The sequence below is a fragment of the Exophiala bonariae genome (assembly GCF_035927105.1).
Source record: "Exophiala bonariae strain CCFEE 5792 chromosome Unknown scaffold_5, whole genome shotgun sequence".
Taxonomy (NCBI): Eukaryota; Fungi; Ascomycota; class Eurotiomycetes; order Chaetothyriales; family Herpotrichiellaceae; genus Exophiala; species Exophiala bonariae.
In genome coordinates this window covers 656,172-669,002 of record NW_027042480.1, presented here as the reverse complement: position 1 = coordinate 669,002, position 12,831 = coordinate 656,172, and the positions used below count along the sequence as shown (strand labels likewise).

Genomic DNA, 12,831 nt, shown 5'->3' with positions numbered 1-12,831 from the left:
CTGTTGCTAGCAAGCAACTGAACCCGCTCAGTATGCCTTCGCTCAGTAAATGGACGGTGACGCGTCTTTCAAGACACGAGGAATGTTGTATTGTTGAGAAGCAGCCGACATAGATGCTTCTCAAGTCGTTGGACAAAGCGCCAACCAGGTTTGTTTTGACTCACTGTTTTGACCCGGCCTTGGCTGAAAAAGCTGTTGCCTTATGTGAGGCTCAACTACACCGATATATAAGCCTCGCCGTTCCCCAGTTTGTTTGAGGCGAAATGGGGCAAATCATTCAATTGGTTGGCCTGCCTTCACCATGGCCTTTCAGTCTATCAGCAGTGGTTTCGTGAACACAAACATCAGCCTTGCATTAGACCCGACTGGTCAGTACCAGCATTGCAGTCTGCACTATCCCCGAGTTGCCATTGTTGGCCAGAGGCTGTATCTCGATGGGGGAGAAACACGGATGATGATAGGTGATGATGGTGAGAACGCGTTCTGGGAGGTCAATGCACGCATGTTGGCGATGGACCTTACCCAACCTTTCAACTACTCACATTACACAATCACGTCCGCCAGCCACCCCTACGATATACCCGCTCTCGCAGGGGGCGTTGCTTATGTCCCTTCGGATGTTTCGGACACAAAATTCTACGCTTTTGCTGGAAACTACCCATCTACAAATATTTCTGCAATTTCATATACACCACCTCCTCAGAATTTCGATCAAGTCGGTCTCCTCTGGTCATATGACACCAGATCCGGCTTGTGGGCTACCGAATATGGTGCTGGTGTCGTCACTGGGCTTCAGGGCGGGAGTGCCGCCACGAATCCGTTCCTGAACGAAGCGTACTATCTAGGAGGCATCCAAGACAACTGGGTCATCAAGAATAGTGGCGGTTTCTTTGTGGAGGGAATGGTTGCTTTGAATATGAACAGGACCGACCGAAGTTGGAGAAACGAGAGTGTCCCGGGGCTATCCACCTTTGGTGGCTTTATGGAATATCTCCCTGTTGGCGACCAGGGTGCTCTCATCGCCTTTGGAGGTCAAGGCTATCAAGCAGGTGTCCTGGGCGGTAGCCCTTCTGTTGGCTTGGACATGAGCCTGATTCAAGTATATGACGCCGCTGAGCGCACATGGAAGACTCAGAAAGCATCCGGCGTCCCGGGTTCCGAAACAATAATCCCTGCGACCCGTATACTCGGCTGCTCCGTCATGGTCCCAGCTCCTGACAATTCAAGCTACAATATCTATGTCTTTGGCGGGGAAGTCCAAATTGGCGGACCACGAGTCAAAGATATCTGGGTTTTGACTCTACCCAACTTCACGTGGATAAAGCTAGCCAACGACAGAGTAGGATCGGTAGGATCAACCTGTCGCCGCATCGCAAACCAAGCGCTTCTGTTTGGTTCAGCGGCAGCGTCCGAAACCGAGTGCCAGGCCTTTTTCAGCATTTTCGATCTGACATCTCTGGAATGGACCAACTCATACAACCCCAGTGCAGCAGCATATCTTGTTCCCCCTGCGATCAGCTCTGTGATCGGTGGAAATCTTACAGGCGGTGCAACTAAATTGTCTCCTAATCAAATTGCTGGACCGTGGATGGACTCGTTAGAAGAACTATTTTCAAGGACGCCATGGGGTCCCGCCAATTTCTCCTCGAGACTTACGAGGAATGGAGACATATCTGCGGGAAATCCCACATCAGCTACTTCTACTAATCTATCGGGTTCTCCAAGCTCAAGCAGTACCACCACGCCACCATCTTCCGGGAAGGAACATGTCCCATTATCTGTCGGCCAGGTCGCGGGGATTACTGTAAGTGCAGTTGCGGCTATCCTAGTCCTCATTGGTGGTGTCATGCTCTGGCACTGGATACTGCGGAAGAAGGACAAAGCAGAGGAAAATCCACGCCCTAGTCCGCCGAATGATCCGGTCAAGGATCCGCTCATGGGTTGGAAGTATGAACTCCCTGCGGATCAGCATTGTGCTCAAAGCCTAGCCCCGAGGAATTTGGATGACATACCCACTGACAGAGAAGCTTTGCCACTCGACCAGCCATCGGAGATGATCGCACAAGACATCTTGTCTGAGGGACAATCATCTATCATCGCACGAGAATCAGCAGAAGGCAGTGCAGCAGGATATGTAACTGCATCAGAAATTTGCATTGGTTCTGGACCGGAAACCCACTTGTCTGGTGACGTACGATCTTGAATTTGGACACTTCCTGGTCAATACTCAATGGTGATGTTCTTCATCGACAGCGGTTGGAGACAAGCGCGATTGCTCATTAGCAACTACATTAAAAGAAGATGGAAATTTGAGTCATCAAATAAGCGAGGCGAAGGAACCAAGGACACTCCTTTACCACTGACGGTGCTAAGCAACAAATCTTTTATGGAAAATTTGGAACGCAAGAATCTAGAAATAAGGTTACGATGGTGCAGTCCACGAAATTAACGTGAACGGGTACATACGAACCATCAAATACAGGCACAAGTGCCTCAACGGAGGGAAGTCAGTCCCGACGGCCTATCACAAAATCACCATCTTCAGCTATGAGCGAGGTTCGCTTGCTCGAGTGTGAAATCTACTCATGGCTGATGGATGTTTGGGATGATGTGAATTAGGTACTCGAATTCTGCCGCTCGCAGTTTTTCAATTCTAAATAGAGGCAGCCATAGATGCCAGATATCATTCTGACAAATAAAATCAACTTGGCTCGGATTAAGGATCTGGACAGAGCATCTCAAGGGTAGACGAGTTGTGAGAGAAAAGGGGTAGTCAGCCTTATCCCTTTAGCTAGGCGTTTTGGTTTCTCGCCTGGACTAACGCTTGCAGTTTGCATAAGCATCGGAGGTAAAATTTGCCCAAGACGTGGCCGGAGTTCACATGAAGATGACAGAGATCTGGCAGTCCAAAAGCGTAGCCTCTTGATGAAGCAGATTTTGAGCAGGAGCTTCGCGACAGGCCAAATGTGAGTGGGCAATCTTTCATCTACCTACTCGTCCATACCGTTCGGATCCTCGAAGGCCAGTAGTCCCGCTAGCGCGCTTCAGCTTCAAGCTAAGGTCGGCTGCCTTGAATAATTTGGTGTCGGGCGAGTCAACGCCGACTGGAGGGTTTCCTCGTTGGGGAGCCCCAGGCACATCCCCTCATTTACCTAAACTTGATGCGAGGCTCTAGGAAACTATCCAGAAATTCTACATAAACAATTAAGGAGATAGAATGCTGTGCTGGAGAAATGTGGAGACCATGATGCTGGGATTTCAGACACTATTCCATATGGGATGTAGTGGTATCTTGGCCCGTGTTGGATTTTTCACCAACCTCAGTACGAGGTTTGTTCATGTGAACTTTCTCAAGCCCACCCAAGCGTCCGATAAGAACAGCCAGTCATCTGATGCCGATGTACCAATCTGTTACAAGCATATTGCCAATGTCAGTGTGATGATCACTTTGTATTCTCGAAAAACATGATGCGCGCATTCAACGGCTTCCGTCGACCGGCACTGTGTGACACGTGGCCTCTTGTGGCCAAGGTGCATTCCCCCAGCTTATCCTCCACTTGAAAAGAATGGCCAAGATGGTAATTACCCATTTACCAGCATCTGAGGCGCTGAGATCTACCACTTTTGCTGGGCCTCTAGGAAGTACCTAGGACTCACTCAGAACTTCCAAGGCAGCAGCCTATTGGCGTTGAATTTCGCCCTACCAATCAAGACGTCCATTGGTCATGACCTGTATGATGATTGCCCAGTTCCTCCATGGTAAGTCAAATCAGGGAAGCATATCCTCTCACATCTTCGTTTTTAGTCAATATGCTACTCAGATGCCTTGATAGGTCGCTTTGCCAAACAGCAATAGTCAAGTAGTCATTTGGAGCTTTGCATGTAGTGCAACGCGACTGACCAGATTTACAGCTGAACTATGCCACAAGAGTGTGGAAGAGTGTCTGCAAGAAGACGTCGATTAGATCTTTGATCCAGGAGACTCATTGTTCAATGGCCTTCCATGACAGGATAAGCAGTTTCAGTACTCCTGAATCGTGTCTTCCTCCGCAAAGAGCCAGTGACGTTATTACTGTATGCCATTTTAAGTAAGCGCCTGTCTCAAATCGGAGCCTTCGATCACGGCACTTGAGATCCTTCAAGATGCACAATCCCATATGTGCCTGATCGCTGTCTTGCCTAATTCCAGGGCGTGGACTTGATTCGAGTAGCACGAGAACGCGGAAATTCTAACAGATGGCAATACATTCCAGAAGCTACAGGAATGAGGAGTTTTCCAGAACATATTATGTCTCCACAACGCGGACCAAAGGCTCCAATGCGAGCAACTTTTGGCAATGCTGATGGTAAGGAGCCTCATCATTCTTGCCGTACAGCGAACAAACCAAGGGATCTATCAGAAGTCAAGATTTAGGCCTATCAAGATGTCTCCGTCTACGCAGTTTATCTGCCGCAGCTCACGAGCGGACCCTGCCCAGCGGAGCGGGGCCGGCGCCAAGGGTGGACTGCAAGGATACATTTTCCTGATCGCAGGCTCCAAGCCAGAGGCCAAGATTCAACAGATTGGCACCAGTCACGAGTCTCAACCACTCGGATACACGTGGAAGAAACGGAAATTTCATATCTCATCCTGGAAAGGACGAGAATATCTGATCAAGGACGTCCACTGATGGTGCGTTCGAGTGTCTTCTTCGCATGCGAATTGACTATGCCTGCTTCAAGATAGCATAATACAGACACGACCACAGCAACAACAACAACAGCAGCAGCAGCAGCAACAACAACAGCAGCAACAGCAACAGCAACAGCAGTAATAACAGCAGCAATAGGAGGATGACGAGCTATAGGAAACCGTTTATTCTTTATTTCGTCCTCCTACTACTCTAAGGATAGAACATAGTCGTACCTCGGAGCGATCATGTCTTGGAAGCCTTGGCTGTAGACAGGTTCGACTCCTTTCTCCTGTACCCAGAACGATATCTACATTACAGCATCCAAACAAATGGCTCGCTTATACAATGCCGGTATTCACGATTCTATCATCTCCATCCACCCGTAGGTTCCGTTCGCCCTTTGTCTTGTCCCCGGAGATATTACTGTTTTATCGACTACCAAGTCAAAGCCGAGCCTTTTCGCGCCTTTCACTATCTTGGCCTCCTATCAAATGATGTAAGCCAATATAGACCCCGGCGCATGTTCAAGCGTCGCTATTCAAGTTTCAGGCGCAGGAGGCTCCACAGTCAGCGTTGTTACATCAACTATCAAGAGTTGGTGATCATTACCATTGCCTCAACAGCGTCGCCAAGGTACCCCGCCTCCATACAGGAGCCTTACTTGGCGATGAAATTTCACTTTGATATCTTGGGGTCAAATTGAGGAGGTGAGGGCGTGGAGCAATAGTACAGCACTGAGTGACAGGAGGCAGCATCCATGTGGCACGGAGTTGCGAAACACAGAATGTGGAGGTTCAACAGCGCCTCAACATTTACACTATGCCTAGCCGTCCTCATCTCGTTGCCAATGTTGATCATTTCCTCAAGATGGGACTATAAGACTCACTTGCTTGCCCTCTACATGACCAGCTTTTAGATCTTTTCCTTTATCCTACAATTGATATACTTGACTCGGCCGCTGGGCAAAGTGCTTTTATTCCTTCTATCGCACGCTGGTGCGTCTATAATCTATTCAGCAAGAACACGGCACATAAAGTCCGCCGGTCATCCAGTGAGCTTCGCCTCCGGATTCAAGCAACATCCGAACAAGCTCCGTTATCATCAAGAATGGCAACATCCTCGCCTAACATGGCTCATGCCAACGATAAAACCGTCAGCGATGACGAGAAGATCGCACTACCCAAGGACTCGGATTCTTCGTCTGGCCATATTGATACTGTTGAGGAAGCGGCAGCGCCTGGTGCAGACGTTATGGTTGTCGACAAGGCAACTGAAAGGGCGGTTTTGAGAAAAGTGGACTTACGCATCGTTCCAATGATATGCTGGGTCTATCTTATGAACATGATGGATCGAGTCAATATCGGGAATGCTCGACTTTTCCATATGGAAAGAGATCTTGGCCTGACTGGCAATCAGTTCCAACTCGCAGTCTCGTTGCTGTTCGTCACCTATTGCTTATTTGAAGCCCCATCGAACATGATCATCAAGAAAATGCAGCCAGCACGCTATCTCGCTGGCTTGACTATTGCGTGGGGTCTTACTGCGACGTTCAGCGCATTTGTCAACAACCTGGGCTCGCTCCTCGCCTGCCGCTTGCTTCTAGGTCTATTCGAAAGCGGCTTCTTCCCCGGAGTAGTACTTTATCTCTCTATGTTTTACGGCCGTCGCAGTTTAGCACTTCGCATTGCCTACTTCTATTCAACAGCTGCTTTGTCCGGTTTGTGTGGCGGACTTGTGGCATACGGGATTGGCCATATGGATGGTGCCGCTGGATGGAGTGCTTGGAGGTGGATTATACTCATCAATGGTGCACCTACGATCATTACTGGGTTGGTAATTCCCTTTGTCCTGCCCAACTCTCCTGAAACCGCGAAGTTTCTCAATGAAAAAGACCGACAGGTCCTCGTCAATATCCACGAGGCCCAACTCGGTCGCGCTAGGAATCTGCGGCACATGGAATGGCCTGATGTGAAAGACGGAATGAAGGACTGGACCACTTGGGCCTACTGCTTTGCTCTCTTCCCCCTATTGACCATGTTATACTCATTCGTTGTGTTCCTACCAACTATCATCAACGAGATGGGCACCGGTTGGAGCCCGACCATCGTGCAGGCCATGACAGTGCCCGTATACGCTTTCGGCGCTATCATATACCTCATCTGCGCCCGTCTTTCAGATCTCACCCAGCGCCGAGGATATTTCATCATTGGCTCTATCATCTCGTCCATGGTGGGATATGGCATGCTGCTTTCGAACTCGGGTACTGCTACCTCGTACGCTGGGACGTTTTTCGTCGCGGTCGGAATCTTCACCGGTGCGGGCATCTCGTTCGCCTGGGTGCCGACAAACAATCCTCGCTACGGCAAGCGGGCTTTCTCCACAGGCATGCATCTCACTATCGGAAACTCTTCAGGCGTAGCATCTCCCTTCCTTTTCAGCCAATCCTTTGCCCCGGCCTTCACAACTAGTTACGCTGCGTCAATCGGTTTACTTGGGGTTTCCCTTGTCCTTAACACCATCCTACATCTGCATTTCAAGCGACAGAATAAACTCCGTGATGAAGGGAAACAAGACTACCGGATGGAAGGTCTTACGGATGTGGAAATTGAGGCATTGGGGGAGAAGAGTCCTCGCTTTCGCTTTGCAGTGTAAGCATCTGAGAGTCGCTGTTTAGCTGTACGTGCATTGGCACTGTGGCTCCACCAAGCAATAGGGGCACAGCCTTGTCTACTCGCTGAATTGTTCAAAGGACCAAGTCCTAGGAGAGCACAACTGGGTGTTGAAACAAGCCTCAGAGCAAGGAGAATCAGCAAAATTAGTCCGTATTTTCGATCACGACGCCGGCTTTCCTGGACTATCGGACTTAGTTTCAGCGAGTTGGCCGTAAGGTGTCAATTGGCGCATCCATTAGGTAGCTAGATCGATTGGTAGTTTATTGAATCATGTGTGGGTTAAAGATATATAATAGAGCTTTTCAGTGCCGACTGAGCTGGGGTTTTTGAATGAAAAGGTGCTCGTAGCAAATGTCAGTTCTCCGGTGCGAGATATCAAGCATAAGCACAGGATATGGGAGGTTGTGGAGGTTGTGGCGGACGAAACTGAGGGGAGTGCTTAAGAGGTTAAAGCGGCAGGTATTTAGCCTCTGAGGTTTGTTATCGATAACGCCGCTTCGGAACTTTTTTTCGGTGGAGGGAGACTGCGGGTTCAATTTTTTGAACAATTCAATTCAACTTCGGATCTCTCACTACAAACCCTCCGCGCAAGGGATAATTCCAGTCTACACGATGCGCTCGTAGGACCGACGAAGGGCGTAGAGTCTGATAGTATCCACCTCGCCACCATTCATTCCTCACACCTCAACATGTCCACCACAACAACCCAGACCCAAACAAAGTGGTCGGTGGAATTCGATACTACTCGACGCCAAAAGCTCTTTCGACACACGCCCAAAGACCGAAGCGCCTTCCCTGCGCTCCAGGCCGCAGTTAAGCCTCATGTCGAATCTTTCAATGCATTGTGGGACGAACATCTGATCGAGGCTGGCTTAAAAGACATCGGCATATACACTGCGAATGATGGAAATCCACGAGATATCAGACAAAATGTGGCCAGAAACAAGCTGGAGTTGAGAGTGACGGAAGTCTTGCTAGACAAACCAATCCTGCCATCATCCAACAAATTCAGTTTTCAGAACCGAAATATTTACCCTTCCGAGGCTCGAGAACGCCATTCCACATATCGAGGAAAGCTAAGAGCCAGGTTACAATACCGAATCAATAATGGAGATTGGAAGGAATCCATTCGGGAGTTGGGACAGATGCCCATTATGCTGCGGTCGAATAAGTGTCACCTGGAAAAGTTCTCGCCTGCTGAAATGGTTCGACACAAGGAAGAGTCAGAAGAGCTCGGCGGCTATTTCATCGTGAATGGTAATGAGAAGCTCATTCGAATGTTGATCGTGCCGCGACGCAACTATCCCATGGCTATCTCTCGAAACGCATTCACCGCTCGAGGCCCTACATTTTCCAAGTACGGAATCCAGATTCGATCGGTACGGCCGGATCAGAGCTCGCAGACAAATGTTCTCCATTATCTCACCGACGGAAATGTCACATTCCGGTTCTCTTGGAGAAAAAACGAATTCCTGGTACCAGCAGTGATGATCTTGAAGGCGTTGGTGGACACAAACGACAGAGAGATTGCCGATGGTATCATTGGATCTTCGAGTTCCAGTACACCAAGCTCATTTGTCTCTGACAGAACTGAACTCCTTCTTCGCACTTACAAGGTGTATAACCTGAAAACCAAAACCCAGACCTTGGCATATCTTGGAGAGAAATTCCGACCGGTACTGATGTGCCCATTGACCATGTCCGACGAAAAGGTGGGTGAGGAATTCCTTCGAAGAATTGTCCTTCCACATCTTGGCAACGTTGATGTGACGCCAGCACAGAACAACGACAAATTCCAGCTCATACTATTCATGATCCGGAAGCTCTATGCTCTTGCAGCCGATGATTGTGCACTCGATAATCCTGATACCGTGTCCAATCAAGAAGTCCTCCTGGGAGGCTTTCTCTATGGCATGATCTTGAAGGAGAGTATTTACGAATGGCTGGTCTCAATTGGAGCCGCGGCGAGAGACTGGTGCAGGATGAAAAATGGAGCCCAATTCTCAGATCCTGGCTTCGAAACAGACTTCCTACCAAAAATCGTGAGGAGAACAAATGAAAATCTTGCCGGGAAGTTGGACTATTTCTTGTCCACTGGTAACCTTGTCAGTCAAACAGGCCTTGATTTGTCACAAACATCTGGCTTCACCATTGTGGCAGAGAAAATCAATTTTTACCGATTTATCAGCCACTTCAGGTGTATACACAGAGGTGCTTTCTTTGCACAGCTGAAGACAACAGCCGTTCGAAAGCTACTCCCAGAAAGTTGGGGTTTTCTATGTCCAGTTCACACGCCCGATGGTTCGCCCTGCGGTCTTCTCAATCACTTGGCTCATCAATGTCAGGTTCAGATCAAGAAAATCGACACCACAAGTGTGGAAAAAGCAGTCATTCAATTAGGACTCTCTTCCGCACCCACGATGGCCGTCGAAGATGGACTGGCTGTTCAGCTTGATGGTAGAATATTAGGTTACTGCCCTGCAAAGCGAGCTAGAGAAATTGCTCAGCTCCTCAGACACTGGAAAGTCAATGGCGAGAACAAGATCCCGACCGAGCTCGAGATTGGATTCGTACCCACCTCAAATGGCGGTCTCTACCCAGGTCTATACCTTTTCGCAGATCCTTCAAGGATGATTCGACCAGTCAAGTACATTCCATCAGACAAACTTGATTATGTCGGCGCATTCGAACAACAATACATGAACATTGCGTGTGTGGATAAGGATATCATACCGCAATTAACCACCCATATCGAGTACAAACCCACAAACATCCTGTCCATTCTTGCAAACATGACGCCCTTCTCGGATTTCAATCAGTCGCCTAGAAATATGTATCAGTGTCAGATGAGCAAGCAGGCTATGGGAACTCCATCCTCCAACATGATGTGCCGGACAGACAACAAGGCTTATCTCCTGCAAACGGGTCAAACACCAGTGGTTCGACCACCCTTGTACAACGAGTACGGTTTGGACAGCTTCCCGAATGGAATGAACGCCGTGGTGGCCGTCATCTCATACACAGGGTACGATATGGACGATGCTATGATAATTAACAAATCCTCACATGAACGCGGCTTCGGCGATGGTGTCATCTACAAGACGAAAGTATATGAATTGAACGAGAGAACGAAAAGCAGCCGATCAAAGACCGAAATCAAAAGTCTTTTCGGCTTTGCCGAAGGCGATCCAAATATCACACCTGAAGCGATCAGTAGTCTGGATACTGATGGCTTACCAGCAGTCGGAACAAAAGTAAGCGAAGGATCGATTGTTCTGGCTCACCACAGTGTCATGTTCGACCCGTCGGAGGGCAAGTTGAAGAACTTGGATGGAAAAACCAGTTACTTCAAATACAAAGATACGGAAGCGGCTTACATCGATCAAATCCGTCTTATTGGCTCCGAGTCGGGAGATTTGCCTTGCCAAGCAATCAGCATCAAATACCGTATACCCAGAAGACCAATCATCGGAGACAAATTCTCTTCCAGGCACGGGCAGAAAGGTGTCTGTTCGATGCTCTGGCCTAGTGAGGACATGCCATTCAGTGAGTCTGGTATTCAACCCGACGTCATCATCAATCCTCACGCTTTCCCCTCTCGAATGACGATCGGCATGTTTGTTGAATCACTTGCTGGAAAATCCGGCGCTCTTCACGGACTGGCACAAGATTGCACACCTTTCTCCTTTGACGAAGACAATACGGCAGGAGATTTCTTTGGTGACCAACTTCGGCAAGCCGGATACAACTTCTACGGCAATGAGCCTATGTACAGTGGCATCACCGGAAAACCGTTTGCTGCAGATATATATCTTGGTGTAGTCTACTACCAACGACTGAGACACATGGTCAGCGACAAGTTCCAAGTGCGGACAACTGGCCCTGTCAATGCGCTGCACGGCCAGCCCATCAAAGGTCGAAGCAAAGGAGGAGGTATTCGTGTTGGTGAGATGGAACGTGACTCTCTTATTGCACACGGCTGTGCCTACCTTCTACAGGATCGCCTGATGGACTGCAGCGACAAACAACGAGCCTGGGTCTGCCGATCGTGTGGAAGCTTTCTGAGTACGATGATGGTCCCAAACCAGTTCACGGTGGGAAAGAGAGGTGGGCGTGTCGAGCCAAGTGGGATCGTTCGATGTCGTGCATGTGCTCGCCCTGCTAGCTTCAATGACAGCAAGATGGCGGTTTGGGAAGATGGCAGTGGTAGAAAGTTCGTCGGAGGAGACGATACAACCGTTGTAAATGTACCGGGCGTGCTGAGATATCTGGATGTCGAGCTCGCAGCAATGGGTGTACGGACAACATTCCAGATAGAAGCTTAGAGACTCTTTATGAATTCAATTGGACAGAGCAATGTCACATTGTCACTATTTCATGTGCTGGATCCGGACTAGTTCTGCTGAGCGCTGTATCCAAATTAATCATACCGAGCCGAACAGCCCAGTCGCTCCTTCCTGTCTCGTTGATCAATTCATTTGCAAGGTCTAGTCTCCGTGTGTAGCTTTTAACGTTTGCTCCCCCTTCCGACGTCTTGATCTTTCGCCCATTAAGTCTCAAGACATTCGTCCGAAAGTTTGTATATATCAAAACACCATGACCGAAGAGTAATCCTAGGACCAATACAACTGTGTTATCCGTATCTGCATTCCCCAGTACAACGGTCGCCAGGTAGACGAAGATGCGAGATATCCATTCAAGTGCTTCCATCAAAACAGGATACTTGGCTTCACGCAGCCAGGAGCCGGAAGTTACCGCTTTCAGATCATCAACGAAGCCTCTCAAGCGTACCCAGCGGTCCTGTGAGAGTAAGATCAACATATCTCCTTTTACGCCTGGCTCCGAAGCTCCATGCCAAGATGGTGCTGTTCTTGCACGAAGACTCGCGATCAACAGTAATCGCGATAAGAGGAGCAGCGCAACACTTCCAAGCAGAAACCAATCGACGTGCGCTGACATGATGCCACAGGCTAAAAGGAACGCAGGAACGCAGCGACTGCTGTGTGAGAGGACTTCAAGAGGCGGGAAGAAGGCGCTTACGGCGGCCGTGAGGACCATGGATCCAAGAGGGCCTATGAAGAGTCCGAATTGAAACACAAGCGGAAGAAGTGGCAACAGACCGAGATATTTCGAACCAAGTGCGCGAGCATCATCAGATGTCGCATCAAGAGTCACAAGATGCCCAGTTCTGGCCACTCTCTGCAGGAACATCACCGTGGCTTGATTTTCAACCCTGAAAACGTAGCCGGTGGTCATAGCCGCTACCGCTGGATATTCGCCTTCATTCAGTACCGATGGTGATAGTGACGTCTGCATTCCGAGGCAAAGTAGGAAAACATCCGCGTAACTCGGTCGACCAGTCAGCGCTGTATGAACATGGATAGGTGAAATTACGGATGGTGTCGCAAGGAGAAGAAGGGGCAAGAGAGTTAAGTCCAACATTGTTCTGGATTGCGCTGTCACACTCTCGCTATGAACACTGATCC

The 12,831-nt window shown here is 49.1% G+C and overlaps 5 protein-coding genes across 5 annotated transcripts; 4 read left to right on the top strand and 1 right to left on the bottom strand.

The window, feature by feature from the left end:
• Window positions 1-301: 301 nt before the first annotated feature.
• LTR84_011010 (uncharacterized protein) lies at window positions 302-2,203 on the top strand (the record flags this gene model as incomplete). The annotated part of the gene is made up of 1 exon (XM_064854543.1): window positions 302-2,203. The coding sequence occupies one exon, from the start codon at window positions 302-304 to the stop codon at window positions 2,201-2,203; it is 1,902 nt and encodes a 633-aa protein (XP_064709269.1).
• A 2,221-nt stretch (window positions 2,204-4,424) lies between these two features.
• Window positions 4,425-4,670, top strand: LTR84_011009 (uncharacterized protein; the record flags this gene model as incomplete). The annotated part of the gene is made up of 1 exon (XM_064854542.1): window positions 4,425-4,670. One exon carries the CDS (start codon window positions 4,425-4,427, stop codon window positions 4,668-4,670), a length of 246 nt encoding a protein of 81 aa, XP_064709268.1.
• Window positions 4,671-5,780: 1,110 nt separating this feature from the next.
• LTR84_011008 (uncharacterized protein) lies at window positions 5,781-7,325 on the top strand (the record flags this gene model as incomplete). The annotated part of the gene is made up of 1 exon (XM_064854541.1): window positions 5,781-7,325. One exon carries the CDS (start codon window positions 5,781-5,783, stop codon window positions 7,323-7,325), a length of 1,545 nt encoding a protein of 514 aa, XP_064709267.1.
• A 709-nt stretch (window positions 7,326-8,034) lies between these two features.
• ACR2 (DNA-directed RNA polymerase I subunit RPA2) lies at window positions 8,035-11,670 on the top strand (the record flags this gene model as incomplete). Its single annotated transcript, XM_064854540.1, has 1 exon — window positions 8,035-11,670. One exon carries the CDS (start codon window positions 8,035-8,037, stop codon window positions 11,668-11,670), a length of 3,636 nt encoding a protein of 1,211 aa, XP_064709266.1.
• Window positions 11,671-11,704: 34 nt separating this feature from the next.
• On the bottom strand, window positions 11,705-12,661 carry LTR84_011006 (uncharacterized protein; the record flags this gene model as incomplete). The annotated part of the gene is made up of 1 exon (XM_064854539.1): window positions 11,705-12,661. The coding sequence occupies one exon, from the start codon at window positions 12,659-12,661 to the stop codon at window positions 11,705-11,707; it is 957 nt and encodes a 318-aa protein (XP_064709265.1).
• Between the last annotated feature and the right edge of the window lie 170 nt (window positions 12,662-12,831).